Source organism: Zophobas morio, unplaced genomic scaffold (genome assembly GCF_036711695.1).
Source record: "Zophobas morio isolate AGI-343-1 ecotype UQ-CSIRO unplaced genomic scaffold, CSIRO_AGI_Zmor_V1 ptg000011l, whole genome shotgun sequence".
Classification (NCBI taxonomy): domain Eukaryota; kingdom Metazoa; phylum Arthropoda; class Insecta; order Coleoptera; family Tenebrionidae; genus Zophobas; species Zophobas morio.
The window spans coordinates 10833396-10860545 of NW_026972116.1; the positions used below are offsets into that span (position 1 = coordinate 10833396).

A 27150-nucleotide genomic window follows, 5' to 3' on the forward strand; every position below is an offset into this window, starting at 1 on the left:
CTCACGATTTTGCAGCTCATAAACCATCATTAAAAATTCATGAATCGCATTTCAGCACTACTCCACTCCAAATCAATACTAGATTAATTAATCAAGAATCATTTCACGCGCTACTTGCGGTAGCAAATGGTAAAAATGGTAAATTTTACGGTTGTTATGTGACCGGAATGTCACAAGTTGATAGTTTTAGTTACTAGGTGATTTATGTGTGTTTGAAGCGACTGATTTTGACATTGATCGTCAGTGAAGTGCAAACGAACAAATGTTAACTTGGGAGAAGATTGGGTCCAGGGAAAAAATAGGGAAATTATTGCTGAAACTACCAAGTAGGTTTTTTCCGGCATACCGTTGCACCATCAGCGATATGCCTGAAAATGATAAAAGTTCTAATGTGTCTAGTGACGAGGAATGTAATCAAGCACGACTGAAAATTCGGAAGAGACGCTTTCGAAAATGTACACTGCAGTGTAATGAAAATGAGGAAAAACCTGTTGTCATTCCACCACCTCCACCTTTTCCTTACCATTTAGTGAATTTATTAGATGACGAAGTTTCGAAACCTAGAATTACGATTGAAGACTTGGCACACGTCAAACTAAGAAAGACGATAATTAATTTACCTGATGCGAAGAGTCCAGCAGGTGATATGATGCACATTCTACGAAAAAGATATTCTGTGATGCACTCACCCACTCCTAAGAAGGTCCTTATTGACTTTTTTGACACTGAAACAGATCTAGATGATTAAAGCTGACTATACAAGTTTATATTTTATTTTACTGGTCTTTTGATGCATTTTACTTGGTATGTCTACGAATTAACTGTTCTTTAAACGATAACGATTACTGCTGATACTTGAGTAGAAAAATTAGTAATAATTTTGTGACTGGTGTCGGCATTCCAACGATACCGAAAACGAAGAAGAAAATGAATCTGATAAACCGAGAATAAGTGGAGAAACGTGTTCTTGTGCAACTTGTAACATTATGTATGTACATTCCCAAATAAAATTGTTGATATCCTGTACTGTCTGAAAGTGATGCGTTCATGGTTGGTTGTTTTACCATCAATATCTAATTTTCCGCCAACTGTAGATTATAGGTTTAGGCAAAAAACAGACTACCACAGCAGTATACGTAGCGAAGGAATAGTAACGTACTTGCGAAATTCAACCGCAAATTATAAGTAATGTCAATGATAAGTGTCGAAATTGCCATTTGGACTTGACAGTCAAAGAAATATTAGTTACGCTGAGTTAAAATATTGACCTAGAACTCGATAAATACCGAATCAGTTTTATGCAGCTGAAAGTAAACAATGAAAAACCTGCTTGATTTATATTGTGCAAATCACTTGATCACACACTCGTGTGATTTTATGATGCAAAATATTTAATTTTTGATAATTACTTAAGCAAATTGTGACGTTAAGTGACAGACATTAATTCGTGTTAGTGAGTGCATGTTAAAATTTATTTAGACTGCGAGTCGTTAATACTTGATAATTTTGAGAATAACTTGGGTTAATAATAAGTGAAACTAATCTGTTTTTATCTACAAATTGGTGATAACGTAATAGGCTCCTATAAATAATTCCCAGCAGCCTGAAATAGATCTCCTTAGATTATAAGATTGCAGTCGAAGCTTAAAGTACAATAGGTTCTCGCTTTGTGCACTTTTGATGAAACACACACGATAATTTGTTCAAAGCACTTTTTTAATAACCATAATTCCGCATAAATCTGTATTAGTCATGACATTAAACGGAAATTTTTCACTTGATACGTATATTTCAATTGTGGAAATTGCTCGAAATCTGAGTGCCCATTAAAGATCAATGACTTTTTGCAATAAAAGTCCCGTTAGTACTCCTGCTATCAAATATCTAATAATCATTTTAAGATAAAAGAGACATAAAGGCTGCAGTCAGGTATGTGGGGTTATCAGATTGGAATAATTAGTTGAACCTATTGTACCCATTAATAAAAAATTAATGAATATGTTAGTGTACACTTTCCTGTTATTTAAACAAACACACTGTTTATGTATGCGGCCAATGTACCGCAATTACCGTAACAATTGTATTTTTAATTTGTTTTAGCAATTCCAATATAATAGTCGAAAATTGTTACTATAAATGATAAAATTATTCTAATATGTTAATATTTTCCCAACTGAGTCTTGAATCTTATAAATAACAAACACTTTCATGTGAATTTTCCGGGCTTCATACTATACAATATTTGCATCTTCAGTGAAAGTAAACATAAGCTCTAACGACCTTATTCTTCACTAACTCAGTAGCAAAACGAATGCGCACACAATTTTCCATGCTTTCAGCTCGCTGCTTTATAGTGCCAAGAAGCAAAACCTACTTATTTTGTCATCCTAATTAAACATAAATCCTTGCTGTCACATCATTCCCACAATCGTGTTTCTTCATTTGCATGTTGGAAAAAAAACTGGAAAATCTCTTCACTTCAATAAAACCGTGTTATTGGAAAAAGGCGACTGGATAAATTGACGTATTGCTCTTTCCTTGAAATTCTAAACAACTATCACTAATTGATCTAAATTTCAATTTGTCCACTTAGACGTATGGAATGGAGGTGTGGTCCAAAATTTGAGCGCTTGTCACCCAGGAAATGGCAAAAAACCGTCAATGTCAGTCTTGGGAACAAATTTTAATTAAGCAACCTGCAAGTGTTGGAGCGGCATCATCAAAACGCTCTTTTATTATGTAACATAAAAAGAGAGGTTACTAGCTTATTGACTTATAGGAGCGTTGAAATCTCCGCCGGCGGTAACTCGCTGCTGGTCACATTGCGGTATTTACTCTCTCCGTATCACGCATTTCGCATAACTTTTAAAGGTAATGTTAATTTGCAGCGTAAAGTCGCTACGACTGATTATTATTAGCAATACTGTTTTATTAATAGATAATGATTAAAGACTTCCATATCAGTCCACAATTAGTGACAACAGGGTTTGCAGAAATTGTTTCGTAAGAAAAATTTTACTCAGTTTGAATTAACCTACAAAGGTATTTTTTTTAATTTTTTTTTGCAATGCATTTTATTTCTTCTAAAGCTCCGCATCCGCAACGAGCGAAATCAGCCGCCACGATGTCCCAGGTCAAGGTCACAAATTAAAAAAAGCAGCCAAAGACGAAACGTATAAAAGGAGACAGTCATCAAAAGTTAATTATGTTGGCAACTGAACTAGTTGGCAACTAATTATATCACACTGACAACTTAAGTTTGTTTCTGTGGGAAGATTTTACAACGCGCTAATGTGGCAAAGGGTAAAATTATAATTAGTCAAGTATTTTGTTTAAAGAGAATCCTTGCAAATTTAATGATTTCTTTCGTCCACTAAAACTGCACAGCAACAATGAATATCTAGCAAAACAGTCAGTGTTATTATTTTTACCACACTTTTTTGTCATGAAATTACCATACCTTGTTTTACTATTCACTTTACTTCGTCCTTGCTTGATCCCAAACTGATTTTTTTACAATCAGAAAAACTACACTGTTGTCACGATCAATAAGTACTAGATCATTTTTTCTGGTTTAAATTTTTTTTAAATAATGATGAAATTCCTGAGACTGACAGAAACGATTAAGTTACATTAACTTGAAATCTAATATTTATTCATAATTAAAAATGGTAACTTGCATGTTCGTATTCTACTAATCGAAACCCGAGTAAACAATTTACACACTAATAAAAATAACCCTGTTTCAATAATCGTTTTGTTGTTACAGTATTAATTTATTATTAATTGTTTACCGCATATTTACATGTTCATAAGCATAAGCAAGGTGAAAACTATTACACTGTACCGGGATTTATGGAAATTATTTAATGCTTGTTCTCGCAACTTCTGCACATTTTTCTCGCATACATAATATTGAATAATTGTTATACATGCAGTGTTTAAACGTAGCCGTAAATCCCTAACGAATCCAACGCGATTTATCAATAATATTGACATACACATACTGCCAGTGATAAATTTGTTTTCTAAAACCTTGCACGAAGCTGCTGTCCTAATAACCTATTAGAAATAAAACAGCATGTATCAATCACATTCATACACTTGATTGTAAAACATCAATTTACGAAGGTATATTGACAAAATTGTTTGTGAATTGTTGAAGTTTATTGCGTCGTTTACTAATTTTTTTGTCGCAGTTGATTCACGTCATGCTAAGTGAAAACCACAGATTTAATTTTATCTGTTTTGATTACTTTAGGAGTCGATTGTTGTTGCAGGTTACCGTTAGAAGTAAATATTTTGCAATATATTCACGTACGCACAAGGTTTTAAAGTTCTTTTGAATTGGGTAATTAATTGTTATACTGCAATATTTTCATGACTTTAAATCTTATCAAAATAATTATAAGCGATATTAGAATTCAGTTGGAAATCATCAAAAACCAATATAGAATTGTCTATCAATAAATCAAATTAAAAGTAAAAGTAGCTTTGTAATTCTGATCTGATAGGTCAATATTCTTAATCCGCATTTACAGAAATTTTATAATTTTTGGATAACGAATATAAAATTGACAAACGTCTGCCTGTCAAAATAAATGATATAAATTGATTGATTGTGTTTTCAACCATTGCATCAATAACCATATCAGTATTTTTTTAATTTTTAAATTCTGCATGTCAGTGAGTTACAATTACCGGAATACGACTAAAAAAGTAAAACCACTTTTTAATGCCACTTTTTATACTGAAATGAATAAATCTCGGACTAACTGAAAGGGATATTAAAACGAAAAATGAATAAAGTAATAATTGCGTACCCATATATTTTAATGCATTGCTGTCGTTAGGTTCAGTTATTATCAACCTTTTGAAAACCAATACATCGAATTCATACAGTTATTTAATACAATACAAGACGCAGACACATTAAAAGTTATTATTCTTTTATTAACAACAACGACGTTAATATTAAAAACAAATTAAGATTATATATTTTCCAAAGAATTTATGCATACTATTTGCTATCCCAATGTTGAAAACAATGTTTCTCAAAATATACTATTAGTTTAATTTTGCCTGCTTAAATGAACGAATACAACTTTTGTACATCAAACTCAAACTTTATTATAATATATTATTATATCACAATTATCCCCCAGGCTGTGAACCAATTTTCAATTTTTATATCAACTTATCCATGATCAACCTTTATGTATGCTGCTATTACATTAACCTCTCTTTCTATCCTTATGTCACCATCTCTCTTCATGTCTCTATCCGTCCATCTTTGTTTATATATTAAGCTCGTGTTGGCCATTAAACCGGTTTCATTTTGTTATACGGAGTGATTATTAACGTTGCGGTTCATTCTAACAATGGGTTGATTAATTACAGATATGACAAATATCTTGATTAATACAGCCCGACTCGTGCAAAATATTTACGCAAATTCTAACCGATTTATGTTTTTAGTTAGCTAAATCATGATGAGTTGCGACAAGATTTAATTAACCATTTAAAGTCATTACTCTTTTTTTCTCGTTTACACCTTCCTTCACGAAGAGTACGTCATTAAACCTTTCCTTTTTCGAATCCTGTTTCCATGTTTGTCCTTAATCGATGTCGGACGAACAAAACAAAAACGTCAAAGAAAGTTGTTTTATTAAAGGTTTCAGAGAAGTATATACATTTTACGAGGGCAATGATCCAAACCATCAACCCTTACCTGATGGAAAATATTCAGGATTGTGGCTTTTAGAGGTAATTTTTGCATTATCTGGAAAATAGGCGATTGATTACTATCTGTTTTATTGGTAATGTGAAACTAATGGCTGATGTTCATGATTTTTCTGTAGATTTAATAAGATAAGTTTGATAATTTTTAAATCTTTACTACGCCTGTCCTACATACGTTGAAGTATTGCATTACCTACTGCACTCTCGAAATATATTTGTTTTAGATAAAGTTGATTGGATCTAGATTTTATCCATAAGTATAATCACGAGTAAAGCATTTGTCGGGGATATCAAAATGGTTACCTAATTATGCGAATTTCATTGTTTGCAAGGATAAAGATAAACAATTATCTAGCTGAAACCGTATCTGTTGTAAATTTCTAACCAAACATAGCGTGCAAAAATATCATGAATAAATAAATATTAAAATTCCAAGTGACCATTATAACGTTTCAAGTAATGTTACAAAAAATTAAAATGCTTCCTTAATGGCAAGTCAATATTCTTATTATGTGGCGATAAATATTTATGCGTATTTACTTTTTCTAAACAAGTGAACTTATTAGAATTAATGACGAATTAAAATTCTCCTATTAATACTGCCACAATTACGGGGCTCCGATGATTAGCCTATTGTTAGATTCTGCTGTAAGCAGCTTCCACACTAATTGATGTGATTAATTCACTATATTATTGAAATTTTGCATAAAGATGATATTCGAATAAACAAAACCTTGGATGATGTTTGTTATTCCATATGCAAATCAACTTGCCTTAAATAAAACTTTAGGATAATAATAGTGTTATTACTGTAACTCACTTTGCCTTTAACATTATCAATTCCATTGCTAACAAGAGAAGAACTATGTATTATCGATGTCAAGGCTAGGCAACATCTTGCTGGGGGCTGATGGTAGAACAACACCTTAATTAAAGCAAATATTTATCTTGTTTTAACAGAACGAAGAAACTAGTCTGCGAATCAAGTCATTAATGAAATTGGTCATCAGCCTATTAAGAGAAAGACCCCTAAAATAATAGTGCGCAGGAACAGTTGAAAACCAGCCTGGATTTTATTTTTAAAATGCTCTAAAATCGTGGATATATTTGTACATTTAAGAGTGCATATTTCAAAGTAATGACGTCATCAGTCTTTTGGAGGGGGATATAAATTGTGCTCTCATGCATACATAACTTCACTACGTTCCAAATTTCAAGGGAACCGAATGAATCGTTTTCCAGATAGATAATAATAATCGATAAACTATAAACATAGTTTTATAAAACATTTTATCTAAGGAACTCAAAAAAATGAATGATGTTGAAGTACAAAATAAATAACACATCGTCTGAGTACCTATTTTCCAATTAATGTTTTTTAAGTCCTAAATGATTATTAGTGTTTTATCAAAACTTGAAAGACAATTAAAGTGTAATTAAACTAAATTAAAATATGTATGGTAAGCTTCAAGTAGTTGGTTCTGTAGTTTTGGAGATTGTCTTTTTTGTAACAAATTTAATACAGGCAATAGACGAAAAGACAAAGAGACAGATGGAAATGAGGAATGTGTATTTTGTATTCTGCTAACGAAGCGTGAATTACGCACAATTTCGGTAAATCCAGATGACCCCAAACAGTACTTCCCTTAGCAGTCGGGAAGTAAAACGGATGCGGCGCAAAATTGTTGGTAGTCATTTGTTGTCCTTGTTCATAATGCACTTGATCCGATTTCTACGGTTTGTTTCCTTCCGCGTATTGACGATGGCCTTAATTTCCACAATAAGTTGAAAGTTTGAAGCAGATGGACATGATATAATCGGTCATGGTGTTTGCGCACAGTTTTATTATTTTATTTCCAACTATCTTTAAGGAAATAGTTACCATAACGTTCAATTGGAGGGCTTCCCACAATTATCTTGATTCCGTCCTTCAATTATACAATGTAAGAAGTCGTTTTGTTAAGTAACCCTGATTTAACCACTTTATTTGTCGCGGCGATAAAATATGAATTGGTACTAAACCGTGACGAATATCAATGACTTTATTGCCAATGAAAAGTATCCTAGAGCATCCGGAAGAAATCCAGATGATCTTGCAAAAAGAAAGGATTCGTCGACAACATGCATTCTTACGTAATGGTCTGTTTTGTTGTTCGGCTGGCAACAATTTGCTGCTCTACTAGTTATGCGAGTATCTGTGGAGAAATTAACAAAGCTTCACCTTCTCACCATGTCTTCAATGTCAAGGTGGTAGGAAATATCCAGAAGCGTTGTAACGCAAGACAACGTTGTGATGATTTCGTTTCGTTGAAGGCTTCCGATCTCGCGAACGACCAATTAAGAATTGCGGTAAACTAGAATGTATCACAAGAATTCGTTTCCTTAACTACTTTACGCAACTTTTACGCCAGACACTTTTGAAATCCGACAAAACTATCAAGTTCAAGGTTAAACCAGACGCGATTTTCTAAACTTCCTTTCCGCCTTTCGCTTTCTTATTCGATAATGCAGCAGATTCTTATCCACTTAACGGATTTGTTCCAATTTCCTGAATTTGTTCATTCCGTCCTTGTTATTTTTTGAATTCCAAATTGACAAATTCGTCACTAAACCCTTGTCTAACATTGAAATTACAATCGTAAGCGGAAAAAGTGTAATTAACAAAGTCATGTTTGGATATTGCCTTGGACAATAAAGTAGTCATGAAGTAATGTACGTACTTGCGTGAATACGTAATTTTGCATGAAGATGTTCATACGTTTTTTGTACAACGGAAGCCGGATAACTTACGAGTAAGAAACTATGCAAATTTATTTTTAAGTTGGAAAAGTTTGAATTATGTAATGAAGTATTTGTTTCTGTTCAAGTTCAAACAGTTGTCCGACACGCAGTATAGTACTCTTAAATTGCATTTGGTGAAGGTTACCTCGAGTGGAAAGATGATCAGTGTTTTTGTGGAAGGTTAATAACAGCGTATTTTATCTAAAATACGGTTTGTTTGTAAACACTTTTCGATTATGGTTTTTGGGTTAAGTTGTGGCGGCAGGAGACTAATAAAACGTAAAACGGCATTGAGGTTATCTTTTCCATTTACTCAATTTGTACACATGCAGGTAACAATAATTTCGCAGAAAATGGATTTGTTTTAGGAGGGTCACTGACTTACCTGGAAGTAGTAAATAAGTGTTTTCCGACTTTGCGTGGATGGCAAAATTTTATTATGTATGAAAGATCATATCAGTCGTAAAATTCGAACTTTGTTTTATTTAGTTCAAAACTAATGAGGCATTGAAATTTATTTCTTAACAGTCTTTACTAATTTTTTTTTAATAGTCTATATTCTACACTTCTGCCGTCTTGTTGTTTGTAGTGAGAAGACACATCTTCAAATTTTACCGCTATTCGTGCATACAGTAAGTTTCATTATTATTTTTTTTAAGAACACGAACTTTGATTTATTTAAAACGTACTGTAAATATTGACACGGTGACGTTTACGGATTGCATGTTGCACAACTTTAAGATTACGTATCAGTAACTGATAACCTTCACATCGGCGGAATTTTCGTGATGAGTTAAAAACTGATTGTTTACCAAACACACGGCCCCACGCTATTTTCCAGAAAGCACTCATCCAACAATGAATGGACCAGTTACGTTTTGCGGATCAAAATAACATCCGAACACAAAACAATGTGGAATCTTGGCGGAAATATCTGTCATGGTTTTTATCGCAGACACGTTATTATTTACCATACTTTGAAGTTAAATGTTACAGCGATAAAAATTTCGTCATGACACTTTAACGTTGTAGTAATAAACTTGGAAACAATACATACTATTGCATAAAATTTTCCACAGAATTAAGACAAGCTGTAATATTTTGTACTTGGAAGTATATAAAAATTTACTGCCGACAATGTTGTTTTCACCAGAGGCGAAACCGCGCTACTATGTTTTACATATTGTTGTGCTTTTCAGTATCGAAATGCGAAGTTATTTTTATCAGCGCTTCATAAACATTTTCTTCGATCAAATGAAAATATTTTTTCTTGCTACATACCCATGATTAAAAAGTAAAGTTCTCGCAGAAGTAGAAAGCTTCAAGGAATTGAATGCTTCAAACTAGAAGGCGATCTCTTGTGCCCTTTTGGTGTTATACCTCTTTAAATTTGAAAAAAACCTGTTCTGTATCTTAACAATGACCCTTTCCTATATATTCATCAATTCAATATCTGCCCTGAAAATTTGTTTCTAGAACTAAAAAGGCTGAAGAAATCGACTGTTGCAAACCGCAGTGCGGTATCGTATACTGTTTTGGAGATATATCTCGTTAAATTTGAAAAAAAGCAGTTCTTTAACTGAAAAGTGACACCTTCCTACATATTCGTCAGTCCGTATTAAACGGATGAAGTGTCCGGTTGAAAATTCGTTCCCATAACAAGAAAGCTCCAAGAAATCGAATTCTTTAAGTTGGAATGCAGTCACTTGTGTTGTTTTGGAGTTATGTCTCGATAAATTTGAAAAATGCTGTTTCTTAACTCAAAGATGACACATTCCTACATATTTCTCACTATACTAGACGGAGCGAGTATGCGACCTGAAAATTTGTTTGTGGAAGAAGTTAAGTGCTTCAAACTGAAATGCGGTATCTTGTGCCATTTTGGAGTCATGCATTCTTCAATTTGAAAAAAAGCTGTTCTGGAACTCAAAAATGACGCCTTCCTGTATAGTGATTTCTCTGAATCAAACGGATCAGGTATCTCCTCTGAAATTTTGTTTCTAAAATTGTAAACCTTCAAGAAATCGAATATTTCAAACCGCAGTACGGTATTTTATGTCATTTTGGAATTATGTCTTGTTAAATCTGAAAAAAGGCTCTTCGATTAACTCAAAAATTACACTTTCCTATATAGTCGTCTCTCCAAACCAAACGAATCGAGTATCTACTCTGAAAATTTGTTTCTAGAACTAGAAAGGCTCAAGAAATCGAATCTTGCAAACCGCATTCCGGTATCGTGTGTTGTTTTCGTAATATGTCTCGTTAAATTTGAAAAAAGGCTGTTCTATTAACTCAAAAATGACACTTTCCAATAGATTCGTATCTCTAAACCAAACGGATCGAATATCTGCTCTGAGAATTTGTTTATAGAACTAAAAAGCGTCAAGAAATTGCATGTTGCAAACCGCAGTGCAGTATTCTATGCTGTTTTGGAGATACGGCTATTCTTTAACTGAAAAGTGACACCTCCCACATATTCTTCTGTCCGTACTGAACAGATAGAGTGTCCAGTCTGAAACTTCGCTTATCTAACAAGAAAATTTCAAGAGATCGAATACTTTAAACTAGAATGCGGTCTCTTGTACCGTTTTATAGTTATGCCTCCTTAAATTTGAAAAACTTGGTCTAAAGAGTTTAGACAGCACTTCCCTCGCTGTCGGAAACGTGACGACTGCATGCATATTATGTTTTTTTTTCGCAGTGGATTTCAAAGAATTCGGTTTAGTAGTTCCTGAGTAAATCAATAAAATAAATTTACGCATTCATTAATTTTTTTGAGTCACCCTGTATATGCAAATCCAAAAAAAAAATCAATGGAGTGATAAATCACAAGTACAGACTCATCATATTTTGTACAGTTTAGATAGGATTTATTCGGCAAACTTTCGAGCTGACGTCATCAATTTTTTGGAGGGGATAAGCAAATGTATTTTGACTAAACATTTATTATGCTCTTTATAACCTTAAAACATCTGCAAGATTTCAAAGCGTTCGGTTTTGCAGTTCATGATTAAATCAAAAAAATAAATTTACGCATTAATTAATTTTTTTTGAGTCACCTGTATATGCAAATCCAAAAAATATGAGTGGAGTGATAAATTACAAGTACAGACTCATCATATTTTGTACTGTTTAGATAGGATTTATTCGGCAAACTTTTGAGCTGACGTCATCAATTTTTTGGAGGGGATAAGCTAATGTATTTTGACTAAACATTTATTATGCTCTTTATAACCTTAAAACATCTTCAAGATTTCAAAGCATTCGGTTTTGTAGTTCCTGAGTAAATCAGTAAAATAAATTTACGCTTTCATTAATTTTTTTGAATCACCCTGTATATGCAAATCCAAAAAATATGAATGGAGTGATAGATCACAAGTACAGACTGATCATATTTTGTACATTTTAGATATGATTTATTCGGCAAACTTTCGAGCTGACGTCATCAAGTTTTTGGAGGGGATAAGCAAATATATTTTGACTAAACATTTATTATGCTCTTTATGACGTTAAAACATCTGCAAGATTTCAGAGCATTCGGTTTTGTAGTTCCTGATTAAATCAATAAAATATATTTACCCATTCATTAATTTTTTTGAGTCACGGCAGACGGACAGACGGACAGACGGACGGACAGACAGACAGACGGAAATGGGAGACCTATTTCTTCGTCTTCTAGGGGTCATGAAAGATCGAGAAAACGTAAAAGTAGAGAGTCGGCCGACGGACTCGATTACAATACTTCCTTTGCTTACGCTCGGGAAATAAAAAGGCTGTTCTGTAACTCAAAAATGATAAATTTCTACATTTTCGTCAATTCATACTAAACAGATGAAGTATCCGGTCTGAAAATTTACTCACATAACAAAAAAGCTTCTAAAAAACGAATTCCTCAAATTGGAATGGTGCCGTGTTGGAGTTCTGTCTCGTGAAATTTGAAATGAAAGGCTGTTTCTTATGATACATTCCTACATATTTGTTACTCTATACTAAACGGATCGAGTATCTAGCCTGAAGATTTGTTTGTAAAACAGGAAAGCTTCAAGGAATCGAATGCTTCCAACCACAATACAGTACCTTGTGCCGTTTTAGAGTTATACCTCGTTAAATTTGAAAAAAGTTGCTTTTTGAGTCAAAAATGAAACCTTCCTACATATTTGTCTCTCCACACAAAACGAAACGAGTATTCGGCCTGAAAATTTGCTTGTAGAACATGAAAGCTTCAAGAAGTCAAATGCTTTAACTCAGAATGCGGTATCTTGTGCCGTTTTGGTGTTATTATTTCTCGTTAAATTTGAAAAAAATACTGTTCTTTAACTCTGAAATGACACCTTCTATATATTCATCTTTCCGTACCAAACAGATCCAAAACCTGCGCTGAAAATCTGTTTCTAGGACTACAAAGTCTCAAGAAATCGAATGCTTGCAACCGCAATCCGGTACTTTCTGTTGTTTTGGAGTTATACCTCGTTAAATTTGAAAAAAATTGCTTTTTGACTCAGTGAGACTTCCCGACTTCTCTCCACGGCAAACGAATCGAGTATTCAGCCACAAAATTTGCTTGAAGAGCAAGAAAACTTCAAGAAATCAAATGCTTCAAATTGAAACGCGGCATTTTGTGCCGTTTTGGTGTTATGTCTAATTATATTTGAAAAAAACAGCTATTCTGTAATTCAAAAATTGCACCTTCTATATATTCATCTTACCGAACTAAACGGACCCAGAACCTGTTCTGAAAATTTCTTTCTCAAGAAATCGAATGCTTCCAACCGCAATACAGTACCTTGTGCCGTTTTGGAGTTATACCTCAATAAATTTGAAAAAAGTTACTGTTTGACTCAAAAATGAGGCTTCCCTACAAATTTCTATCTCCACGCTAAACGAATCGAGTATTCGGCCTGAAAATTTGCTTGTAGAACAGGAAAGCTTCAAGAAATCAAATGTTCGTCATTCCATACTAAACGGATCATCTCCACATTTTTCAGTGGTGGATTCTGAAGTATGTGGCAAGTTTTTGGAGGACAAACTCAAAAATTTTTGATCGCGATTTACCATATTTACGATCACTTTAAAACGTTTTAGGACTTTGGAAGTCGATTTTATAATTTCTAAGTTAAACTGTAAATTGTTGTTTTACATTGTTTCCTCAAAAATCTAACCATCGAAAGTGAAAAATAAAGGCGGATTAATAAACCGCAAGTATAAAACTCTATGCTATTCTATAAAATTCATATGGAATTTACTTTCAAAAATTTTAAGACGCCGTCATCAAATTGTTGTTGATGTTTTACCATCTACACGACATGATTGAGAATCCTACAACAACACAAATAAAAATCATTGTCTTTACCTACCTTCATAAAAGCTCAGTAATTTATAAAATCTCGTAAGCAAATGACTCAGCTTATTTGACCATTTTAAAATTCAAAAATTTGCAACCCAAATTAAATCATACAAAAAATTAATGTGCTACTTCAAACGCTTCCCCTTCTATATAATTTTACATTTAATAGACTTGTGAAACCACAATATCAAACAATGCACTTATTCTTTTCTATATGCACTCTCCCAGGAATTAACTTTCAATACAAAAGTTTAAACGCACTTGATGGGACGCATTTAACACAATAATACAACATGAATCATTCTTCTAAACATTATAAAGTACTTACCTTGACCCTGATCTTAATGCCTGAAGCTACATGATTGTTAAATATTTTTTCATCGTACTGTATCAATATGTATCATTCATTACTGACGTTCTTCATTATACATTCAGATAGATCGTATTGTACTTTGCAGTAGAAGTCTGGCAAGTTCCATTTTGTTTCATTTACCCATTTTACTTACAGTTACGTAACACGTTTAATTTAGTGTTTTTTATTATAGGTAGTTAATATATCCATTAATAATGCTCGGTGTTTATTGTCGCTCAAAACGCGTATCTACCTGTAATAAATCAGAATTATGTTCACCAAGTTCAAAAATATTTGTATTATCATTTTCAAGGGTGACATTTCAGGGAGACGTAAACTGCGTTATTTTCGTCAATACCGTCAAATGCATTTGATAAAAACATAAACTATGCGAAAATATAAACACATTCGGAGAAATCAAAAGACAATAGTCAATTTCATCATCGGATGTGATTTGTTGATAAGGGTAAAGTACGCATTTGTCATACGGCGTAAAAATTTCTCTACTAAGTCACAGAGAAATTGATCTATCGACAATTTTTGGCAAGAAAGAATCGTTTATTTTTTAAAGGAGAAAAGAACTGACGTCATTATCAATTCTTCTCACATGTCACTTTCTTTTATGAAAGAAAGTGAAAATGTTTTATGTAAATGCTTATTACATCGCCATATATTGTGTATGACATTTGGCAGAGGTTAACCTATTGTGTTATGTGCACTTTTTATAAATTTTCATTCATTATAATATAACACGAAACCCGTTTCTACTCTCATTATGTTTAATTTTAGAAAAATCTTCGCGTAATAATGCCGTCGCTCTGTACAGTCATAACACTAATAACCGACAATACGGTTAGACAAATATTTGCCGTTTACCTTGTGTTAATAAATAAATAAGAAGACTGATCTTGTAATGCAGTGTTTAACCTTGCATTTTTTTCGAGCGTGTTGTAATTAGATGGAATATTATAATTATTTGTCATTCCTTTACGGCACTCGCAGCAAAAATCGATTGTGCAAGCGTATTAATTATTTTAACACTGATATAACTCAGACTTCGTTTCCGTAATTTTCAGTAGTCGAGTGTCTCACCTGCCGCTGGTACAGTCTAAGTATGTTCAATTTATAGCTTACTTTTACCTTATCCCTCTATAACAAGTTCGTTTAAAAAAAGACCTGATTCATGCGAAGAATACAGATTAAATTCCATCTTCACTTTAAAAGGATTGTTCAGGTAAAAGTATGTCTAATATTTTTTCCGATCATGCTCTAGTTTCGACGAACGTAACGAATTATTCGAAATTGTTTAAGCTGGTGTTGCTCTGTTGTTGACGCAGATAAGGTAAAAGTTATAAAATTTCAGAAATATTGCAAAATGAGATTAACTAGATAACTTAGTGATACGAAGAAATTAGGTCTAGGTGGATGAAGGGGAACCCTTTTTTTGATAAGTGACAGACAATGTGATCACTTTGGGGTTATAATGGTAGTTTCTTTCTCGAGAACTAGATCAAGCTTGCTTGAAGATTGTCACTCCCTAAACCTCATCTAAATCAATATGCGACCTACCTACTTAGCTAATTGAATTTGTTTCATGGTGGGAATCGCGTGGAATAATGGATATTTTTATAACAGACCGGTTTCCTAAAATAAACGCGGCTATTTACGAACGCACCACCAGAACACACATTAATTAATAATTATTAACAAAATAATTGTTACTAAAAGTAAAATCTAATTCAATTAATTTATACTATTTTTTCAGTTTTTATTATACGTAAGTATAGCATATTTCAAAAGAAGGAACATAATTTATATACTAATACACAATAATACTTAACACTAACTCCAAAATTTTTGTGATAACATTAATTTTAATACATTAAATTACTCATTAGTAAGGGCATTTCTCTCTGAAACACAACTTGTTTTCTAGTCACTATGACTCGGTTTCTTTTTATTTTTTATAATCGTCTGACTTGCATTTCCTGATCACGGGTATGTCATTCATAACTCTCAAGTTCCACTCTAAAGGAATTATGTTATAAATTAATGACAAATAATAATTATAAACAACGAAAAATAATTCCACTTAACGTGATTAGGACATCTGCTGATTGCTATATTATATCCAAATCTGCACTAGTTGAAGCTAATCTTATATCATCCTGTTTTCAAATATCTACTATCTTTTTTTTATCACTGAATATAAGCGTGAAGAGGTTTAAATTGTATCAGTCAGTTATTGTTCTAGTGGTGAGTGGTTGTGATTCAGACAAATTCAGCACAATGATATTTAAAGTTAAACGTAAGTGCCGTTTTTGAACACTGTCGGATTACAACGTACGGCTAGAATGTGTAGCAGTGGGGTTGAAATTATTTAATAAATTTTAAGGGTTTTGGTCAAATCAAAATAGAACTACTATTTTGGAAAAGTTTTTGTTTTTACTTTGTTGTGTTGAAAATGTAATGTTCGCTTTTGAAAATGTTTTTTAAAATTAATGAAATTTTGACGATTTAATGTTTTAGCCACATATATTTTTCATGGTTTTAACTCTATTGTTCAAAAAGTACAACGTTAGTTTTAAATGTACATAGATAAGGATGAAAACTAGAAATATATGTAAGGTTTTTGACTCTCCATGATGTCATAACCTTAACAATTCATTACATTCATAGGACACTTAAAATTTTTGTTTCTAAGTTATAATAATAATGTATTCCGAATGGTTCCATCAGTTCTATGATATAATATTCGTTATATTGTATTTGTGAGAACGTTTGCTACCCACAGATTCCATGGCAAACTCATATACTTTATCTATAACATCGATAGCGGTCACTGTAGTAATTTTTTTTTGCAAGTTTATTTTGTTAAGACAATCGAAAACTTGTCTGCATTGTTACAAAAAGGGAACGTTAAATATAAATAATGATTTTAGTGAAGAACATTATTTAGAATAAAAATGTTTGAGGATCGTTAGAAGTAATAAGGAAACTTAACTACCTTATCGGAAGATAACGCAATCCTATGCTGCATCATCAAAAAATGACCAAAAAATCCTTATTTTATCGATTACTATTAAATATCAATATCGAGGATTTACAAAATAGATTTTTTTATTTTAATTTAGTGGGTGTAATTGATAAATAAAACGAAGGAAATAAAAAACAAAATGTACTACATATTTAAATCATAATTGCGTCAATTTAAAAATGCACGTAATTTACTATTAACTAAGTACTTAGTGAAAACACCCAAAAATTCCCTCAGATAGTAAGCAAGTTGATGGACACTTAATTTTTATTTTTCTAGAAATGAATATTACTCTTATAAAAATGGAATTAACGATTACTATATTTTATTAACACGAGCGGAATTTTTATTTCCCTTACCACAATTTATAGTGTTTACGTTCACTATCTTTAACAGAAAATTACTTAGAAATTTAAATTAATTTAAATTAGACCTGTTTGTAATGTTGTGTAGGTCTCTATATGAATTTATTATTAACTTGTATATTATTTTCAGCTATGTCTACCGAGACAGAAGGAGTTAACGATGAAACGATACGAGGGTTACTAAACGACACTGGTGAGTGTTTTTTTTTTTTGTACTCTCAAATTTTATTTGTCGCATCATTTAAACTAGAAACATGAAACCACAAAAAAGTACTTTTTTATCATGTATTTTTAAAAATCAATATCTCAATTATTTATAGAAATTTCGGAACGCGGTATTCACCATCGTTTTCAGCTTATAAAATTCGATCTCATAGAAAAAATATTGTCGACTTTTTTGGCGGAAATGAGATACAACCCTCTTTTACTGCATTTATTTCTGTTAAAAAAAAAAGTCTTTAGTGTTTTTCCTACGATTTATAGTTTTGTAAGCTGGAAACCGCATTCCGAAATTTCAATAAATAATTGAGATACTAACTTTTAGAAATATGTACTTGATGAAAAGCTTCACCAATTTTAGAGAGAAGATGATCTTAAAAAATTGCTCTTGAATTTGACACTGACCATAATCAGATCACATTATTTGAAAAATGACATTCGGAACTGATAAAAGAGTTAAAAAAGAAAAAAAAAATAGGAACAGTGATGAAAATATTTTACCCAATTAAAGTTGTGATGTCATTCAATTTAACTTTATTTTTCTATGCGTAATTTAAAACAGGATACAAAATTCGACTTTTAACAATGAAAACATTCTATATTAGCTTCTTCTCACTTAAATAAATTTAGCCGAAGTCATAACCTTGAAAAACAGCAACCAGAAAGTCTTCAAACTGTTTTTGAAACGTAGAATCTGAAAGATAATTTGATGCCAATTTTTAAATGTTATTTTTCTTCACGTAGTCCAAATTATGAAGAAATGTACTCACTTTTTTGTCCTCTTTTAAATCACTTTTTATACGTTAACTAAGATTGCTACTTAAGAAATGTCATTATTTATTAAACACTGTAAATCATTCTTTATTGCACCTTGTATAATAAGAATGACCTAATCCTTCTGGAAAAATTACTTTTTTCTGTCAAAACAAAACACTTCTATGAAAATACTCGTCACAGTTTCTCTCGAAATCATTACTATTTCACACGATTATCTTCTTTCACAGAATTGCCATCAACGTTTTAGCACAACAACATGAATGTAACTGAACTAAGGGAAAATGTGATAAATGTAGCAATCAATCACATGCTGCCGTTTATTTTCCACAATCAAACAATACTCCTCATTTACAAACTCTTCAATATTAACCTTGTTTTATCTTAGGTTTTAGGCACCATAAAGATTAATAATCCCATTGTTGTAGATTAAATTTGATTTTCATTTAATCAGAAACAAAGACGAAATTTTGTATTATTGCCACAAATTGGTGTGTAAGCTTTATTTATTAATTCTGATGAAGTGGTTGTTTATGACTAGATTATCTCGACGTACTAATTACGGAAATAGTTAGATATTCTACAACGACGGACGGATTTCACACCGAAAAATAAACAAAAACCAAACGAAAAAGATGAAAGTGTTGCTCTTACTGCATTCTGCAAGTTTTGTGTACTTTCATTTACACCTAGAGGCTAAATTTATTCAAATGAATTGTGTGTGGTTAGATTTCGCGTGTCTTGTTTTTGGCGGGAAAATGACCAGCGCTACCAGAAATTCTGGTAATTATGTGTAAGTAAATTTTCTGAAACCCATCATTATTCTAAGAACAGGATGCGCTCACTAATTGACAGTTTTACAAATGGGAGTACTGCGGATTTTCAGTCAGGCGATAAATCGACATTTGAAAAAGAAAAAAACTTTTGGACGGCTCAGAAATAACAAAAACTTCACAACGTACAGGTGGCGAAATTCATCCAAAAACCAAAAAAATTAAATGTACGCATAAAATCAGCATTAACTTGTTACGATAAGCAAATCCAGAGGTGATTCAGATATTTTTATTTTTGTCGCATAATTCGGGTCAGTGGTTCGGATTTAGGCGTGATCAAAGATAAAATCCATGAATTCGCAATAAAATGCGAATACGCCAGGGACTCCGCGCTTTCTCCGTTTTGATCGCAGACAAACAAAATTAAATTTACTTGTGCGTAAACAATTTAAAGGAGGATATTAAATAATATGGTTAATGAAACCCTGACTTTTATTTATTATTCCATTGACAAAATATTACGTGTTACATGAGGTGTCGTGAATTGTTATATGATCGTTCTTGACTGAAGGATAGTCAAAGGTTAGACGTGTCATAGGTCGCTATCATCTCTTCCAATTCATAATTTATTTATTAATCGCTTTCACGCCGATTTTATCAAAGATTGGCGTATACTTGGCGACGGTCATTCAAGGATAGCAGATTTGGTTTTGCCGTTTCACTGATTCATTTCTACTAATTAGAGTTTGAAGAAACAATTTGTTTATGGCATTTTAATTGCATACTTTCGGATGAGTTCATAGATCAGATTGTCAGGTTGGAGCAGACTAACCATTTAATTTAAAAATCTGAGGAAACGAGGTTTGTCGATTTATTTGATAAAACCGATAGTTGATTGAGAGGAGATAATGTTCTAAAGGTCGTGATTTTATCAGGAATTGACGTCAGATTTTAAGTTTTTAGTGATTCCATTCTTATCGCAAAGAATTTTTACGGAAATAACTAGCACATACTTCTTGTGTTGATGATATCAGGTAATATAAAAATTTCCAACGATAAAATTAAAATTACTCTTGTTAGATTTATTTTGTCGGAAAAAAATTAACCTGTAAAATAACATAATAATAATTAACTTTCTGGAGGCGATGCACTTGGTCGATATTCTGCCCATCTACACATGTTTTATAATTTTATCGAGCAGTAAAAATTATCACTTGAAGGAATTAAATCACATGAACGCGGCATTCTACTTTATTATAAGATAACATGTCTATTATTAAAGAAAAAGATAATTGAAATTTATTAGTTGTACCCATCTTTGTTTATAAAAAGCAGGTACCTAATCTTCTTGGTACAGTTTTGTTAATTTTTGCCTGTTATGTCATGCCAGTTATGATTAATAATTAATTAATGACTTAGGGGGGGGACAAATTTTAAAAATCATGATTCCCCAATACAGTAGTTTAGTAGTCAGTGTAAAGCACGTTTTTCGATTAGTACTACTGCCACAAAACTAAATTAAACTGCAGGTAAGGAGTGAGATTTCCTTAAAACTATTTTAAAATGATGTCATCAGTTCTTGGAGAGGGTGAATGGACATGTTTAATTAGCCTTCAGCACCGTATACAGTGACTTACAGCGTCATAAATACGTTCGATAATTCTAGAGTCTAATAAATTTCCATCAGACACGGTAACGAGGAAATTACGTTTGCACATTCTACGAGCTCTAATGTGTGAAGACAACGGTGAGTTTATATATTTGTCAAAATGGCCTTATTACAACACGTGTTGTTTCCCGGGAAGTATAAATAGAACGAAGGACCTGAAAATTTAAATACCATTTCTCAAACTTTACGTTTGGCACTAAGAATTATCATAGATTAAGAAATAAATACCACAAGCAAACTTGTTTTATCCGTAAGTATATATAGTATTTGTTATTGACGTCGTTTGTTATCAGTTGTAGCAAGAACAGTCACATGCTCTGTTCGGTGGTTTATTTGCGGTAAAGAAATTAAATTGTTATTGCTAATTTTCATAGTTCTGTTTAGTGTTCTGTTATCAGACTTTGACAACTAGAAGTAAAATGTTAATAGTAATAATTACTCCAAGAACTGATACATTACTGAAAAGTGGATAGCGTACGAAGATGATTGAGAATACATGTCCTTAAACAAAAAATTAGACGATATAGTACTACAGATAATAATATCACCATATCAATTATGATTTTGTATTTTAGGAATCAATTAAAATGTCGTACTTAACACTGTATTTTAACAGAAATAGCTCATGATTAGATACGTATCTCAATCTTGATCTTGCATTTGTTATGATAAGTACTATCTACCAATATTAATTTAATACTGAGTGTTCCAACATATGGGTAAACGCGCCATTTATGTAACTTAATTTTCTCATCTTTGTTTCTCCACAAGTTGTTAAATAAACGTAAAGAAACTATTTCATTTTATATCTACGACAGTAGCCTAGATTCCACTTACCTTGCTCACCATCAGACTGGTACATTAAATTGTCGCGCTCATTTCGAAGCGCAAATATAAAAATAATAAACGAATTCTGAATTCGTAGATAAAATTTTATATGCTACACGAGGACTAAAGTAGTACAGATTACCTATTTTACTTATGAATCAATTTGATTGACAGCTCGTTGACAGTAAACTTTACACTTGTATGCCATTAATGCTTTTATTCCACCGCAAGAAAATCTTTAAAAGGCGATCATTTTCAGTTTTGTGGAACTTTTTATCTCACCTTTTTAATTTTACTATCTTGCATCTTGCCAAGACCACAACAGAGACGAAAGATTATGAACACAAGGAATTCTTTGTATCCAAATTATTGAAGAACAAAGAAACGTTTCTCAATCTAAAATGAAAAACGCTAAAATTTTGACAACAAATAAATGCTTATATGATTCCTATCTTCTCCAAATAAGTAAAAATCTGACAATTTATTGTTAGGTGTAGCATATGAAAAGTAAAAGTAAAGAAATATGCATTTTTGTCTATAAATGCGGCTTAATGTTGGCAAAGTTTCATACTACAATCAGGTGTGTTTGATGTGTTGCCTACACCACCAGATGACAATAAGTGAACAATAAAAAATGTATGTCCAAGTTTCACAAAAAGTAACTCTTCTTAGGTTCATTGTAAAACAACTATTTTTAATGGCAGTTTAAATCTTTAGGATTAGACAAAATAATCAGGAATCGTTTTCCCAAGGGACGAAAATTATCGCATCTCACTTCTTGTTGTTTTTCTGAACGATATTCATTTCCTTTTGAAACTCCTGCTATAATGCCTTGCTAGAGCAGTTCAAAGAGCACCCAATTAGGACTGAGTATTGTCAAAATTTGTACTAGAATGCGCGCGCAATCTACAAAGTGAATTTAAATTACTTGAAAGTCGTAATTAATTGGATATATCTGGCATGTCTATATTGAACATTGTACTTCCAAATATAGTTAAAAAGAGGAAGAGAGAGAACGGTATTTATTGACTCATGAAGCACTTTGTGATATAATTGCCAAAGGTCTATAATTAAATATCGGTGTGTTAATTGCATGAATTGTAACTGTGGATATACACAAATCCTCGCCATTCGTCAAAAATTCCGTCAGGTGATTCATAATTCATTTCCGTACGAAGAAAGTTTCTATGGGTATTAATTGTTAACAATTTAAATTTTAATCGTTGTTTGAGTGGGTTTCATAAGGAAATCTTTTCTAACCTAATTTAGATTTTTCGTCTAAAATGTTCATAGCAATTTATCATTAAGAATTAGACAGAATCCCATTTGTAATAAGTACGCTAGACAACCAACAATACTATGTACATCATACGTAGATCATAAGAATTTGTTTGTTCTGTTTCGCCTTAATTTTGTTTATTTTTACAGTTTGAACCTAATATTTTTAAAACTAAACTTGACCCTCCTCAAAAATATTTAAATATTTGTGTCCTACATTATTACATTTACATCGTAGTACAAATTTTAAGGTTTTTAGTTCAAAGTGTTAAATTATGTTCTAAATGGTTTTTTGTTTCTTTAACATTATTCTACAGAAAAATAAGGTAAACAAAATGTAACAAAACATCAACGACACTCAGTTGAGACTTTGGCGACCAAAATTTATTGCAGATCACAACATATTGAGGTTTATAAAATTAGCATAAATAGAAAAACCGCCAAATTTGTTCTAATTTTTGAATTCAAGCTATTCAATTTTTTGTTGACCTTAAGCTTTTGGTAAATTCAAAAAATTACTTGTAATACGTGTGATTATTGCAGTACATTTAAGAACAATAAACTGCAATATCTGATTATAATCTTTGCTTTAGCGACGGCCCTCATTATCTCATGATTATAAGATTACCTACTAGATATTTAGACAGATCCAGTAAAACTACGTGATTATCGCATGATAAAATGCTATAAATACCCAAAAAATGTCTGTAAATTAACAGTCGGCGGAGATAAAAAGAAATCAAGTAAAAACCAGACGGTACTAATTTTTGTAGGTTTTTGTGTGGTATTTATTCTGTGTCGTAACAAGAAATATCCGTTCTATGTTGGAGTACATATAGAACTTTTAATGTTGATGTTTACAATTACCACACTCGTGTGGTTAAGAGCAAAAGCGACATCTACCGTAACCAATAGGAAAGTGGTGTCGAAATCGCCGGCTTGCGAGAAGCGCCACCTGTTGCTGAATCGTTTTATCTACAACATTGCTAACGTCGGACAGATGGCGCTTGATGACATACCAAATCTAATATTAGTGCTCTCGAATAGATGGCGCTGACATGGAATTATATTTACAGTATACTTGACGCTTCGATTAGCTCCGTAGCGTTAATAGTAATAGATGGCGCCGTGTCGCTTTTAGCTCAAAACAATTTCGTAAGTTTCGTCAAATATATTAGGATGGCGCTTGTGTCGCAACGTTCTGCATTAGAAATACAGTTGCATTTTCAGTGATAGTAAAATAATCTTTTCCCATTATTATTTTCACGCATCGTTAGAGTGGATTTTTATGTTTATTAGTCACCCATCTAAATAATTCTTGACACGTGTTTATCGCATTCACGTGAAACGTTGTCATTTTGGTTAAAATGTACAATTATATTAACCGATTGCTCCGTTGTCTACAATACGACGTTAAAACATTGTAGGGGTCAAGAACAAAACAAAAGATCAATTGCTCATGCAAGTGATATATATTATTTAATAATTAGTTTGAAAGTGTTTGCCATGAAACCATAGCAACAGACACTTATGCAATTAAAAATTACCATTATTTTTTAGTGATAATATATTACTTAGATTAGTTCTGATCTCGCTTATTAGTGTTAGATTAAACTTCGATGATATTTTCGAAATTCTCTGTGTAAATGACCCGGAAGTGGAAGATTTAAATTCCTGGTTAATTGCGATGGGATTATTAGATTAACTAAAAACTAATTTCAAAACACTGCCCAAAAACAAGTTTTCAACCCGTGGATAAAAGTGAATGAATCTAGATGGTATTTGTAAAATTACTCGTGGCCCACTCTTGGCTATTAGCATAAATAAAATAAAGGAACCAGTTTGGACCTTTCGTATTTAATAATTTGATTTAATTACAACCTTCCAGTTTTAATTAAGATTTATAAATTTTATTACTGTTTGAGAGGCGTTAAATTATGTAGATAGACATCAGCTCCGAGATGCATGTACATTTCCAATTAATGGAAAGTGTTCGCAGGCCACATGTGTGATCCTTCTATTACTTCCATGTATAATGAGATGTTACATAATTCACTTTCATTGTAATGATAACGTGATCTTTGATACGCGGTCGCATGATTTTATTAACTACGAACAAATGTAGCCAGCTACAAACACAACAGTGGTTTAACCTAAATTAAATTCAGACACGGTTGTCTTAACAGTTTTTTTTATAATTCGCAAATGCAAATTCGACCATAACGGCGCCCAGGATCACTGTAAATGGTGTACAAGAATTGTCAAGTCATATGTTACACCTTTAAACCAGTTCTACAATTTACATAGATGTTCAGGATAATTTCATATTCAAATCGATCTAATTGAGATCCGCTTTGCCATTAAAATCGGCTCAAAGTTCAGTTAATTACGAAGTAAGCACAACTTCGTTTTCGATTAATTTATATTAACTACACACCCAAATTTATTATAAATATGACTTCCAGCTCACCACTAAAATGGACTGAAGTTTAATTATCTACAAGACGCGAATCAGCCTTGGAGAACTAATAAACCTTGTTAAGTCATGTATCAGAAAGTCCGTTAAGATACATTTTGTAAAATTATAAGTACTATTTTTATAATTTAATATTAACGGTATAATCAATATTCAAGCAGTCAGTGAAGGCCATTTTTAGTTACACACATGACACATGGTAACAAGGAACTGGATTTTTGAACCACACGAAGTACCGAGAAAGTGAAAACCGTTAAACCACAGGAAACTGATTAAAAATTGTGGTTATCTCCTGGAAGTCAGCAATCTTCACGTGATTTGTTGAGTGGAAGCGTTTTAGGAGAATCAGAAACTTCAGATTGTATCAGTTTTAGTTAAAGCGACGTCAGCATATGATTTAATTCACCTTTCATTTCGTCCAGATGTGGATAGTCCCAATTCTTGTTCAGTAAATCGTAAATCTTACTTGAGATATGCAGCGTGACCATGATTTAACATTTTAATTTTACTTGTAATTACTTATCTTTAAAGAGTTTATAATTAAACTATACAATTTGTCTAAAAACCTGTGTACATAATCGACTTAGTTCAGATTTTGGTACCAGACCAACATTGATTTAGTGACGAGACAAAATTAACTACAAATTCGTCTTCGATAGACAGTTAATAGCGTTGCCACAAAAATGTATTAAATAAATATTTTACTTTTTACAACTGGTAACACAGGTATTCTAAACATAAAAACGTGGACTTAAAATTCTGGCAAAACAGACAGCATGATTAGTCTTACGTCGTTATTACCAGTATTAATATACTCACTTATTCCAGTTAAAAACTTCATGACGACACCTTGAATAGTTATTACATAAAGCTGTATTGCAAAATAAATCCTGACGCGTATGCAGCATTGGTTATGCTTCAGAAGCCAGGGAAGTACGTGTTAATTAATTTTCAGGTTTTAGAGTGAACTTCTGGAAAGTTTGCTTTTCACGCCTTTCTTTTGAAATTAAGAAGACTTTGAGTTGATTCTTCTTCAAATAAGTGTGTTTGTTGCGGTTATATTCTCAGGTATTATCGTTGTTTATACGATTGTCTTAAAACTAACACACAGTTTAAAATTGGCTTGTTGACAGATTAACATTACAACGCAAAATTTCAGCACCAAACAGTGAAGGTTGCCGCAGATTTATTTATGACTTTTTAAACAACGTTTTATTATTAAAGGATTCATTGCTTCGAATAATTTATCATTCAAAAAGCGGCCCGACTAATTAATTACACAATTTGCATTTGTTTCTGCAATAATAAGCACGACTAATAAGTGTATTAATGGAACACTTCGTTATAAACAATTTTCATTGAAATAATGCTGAGAATATAAGTAGCCACATGGACTAATTACTTATGTGTTATACACGTGCGGCATGATTATGATGAAACTCATTAGTTGAAGTAATTTTGAAAATAAGTCGAATTGTGATTTCGACTAGTTGCGCAATTGGCAATGTAACA

At 32.2% G+C, this 27150-nt stretch overlaps 1 protein-coding gene across 6 annotated transcripts in view; it reads left to right on the forward strand.

The window, feature by feature from the left end:
* Positions 1-27150, forward strand: part of LOC135126909 (uncharacterized) — a 114259-nt gene that overhangs the window by 40233 nt on the left and 46876 nt on the right. For 4 of the 6 annotated variants that reach the window (XM_064053127.1, XM_064053128.1, XM_064053129.1 and 1 more), the window contains exon 2: positions 17752-17814. In XM_064053127.1, the coding sequence (XP_063909197.1) occupies positions 17752-17814 (63 nt within the window). Of the gene's footprint in view, positions 1-16441; positions 16528-17751; positions 17815-27150 lie in introns of those variants that run through there. The other 2 variants (XM_064053131.1, XM_064053133.1) reach the window with 1 other exon arrangement.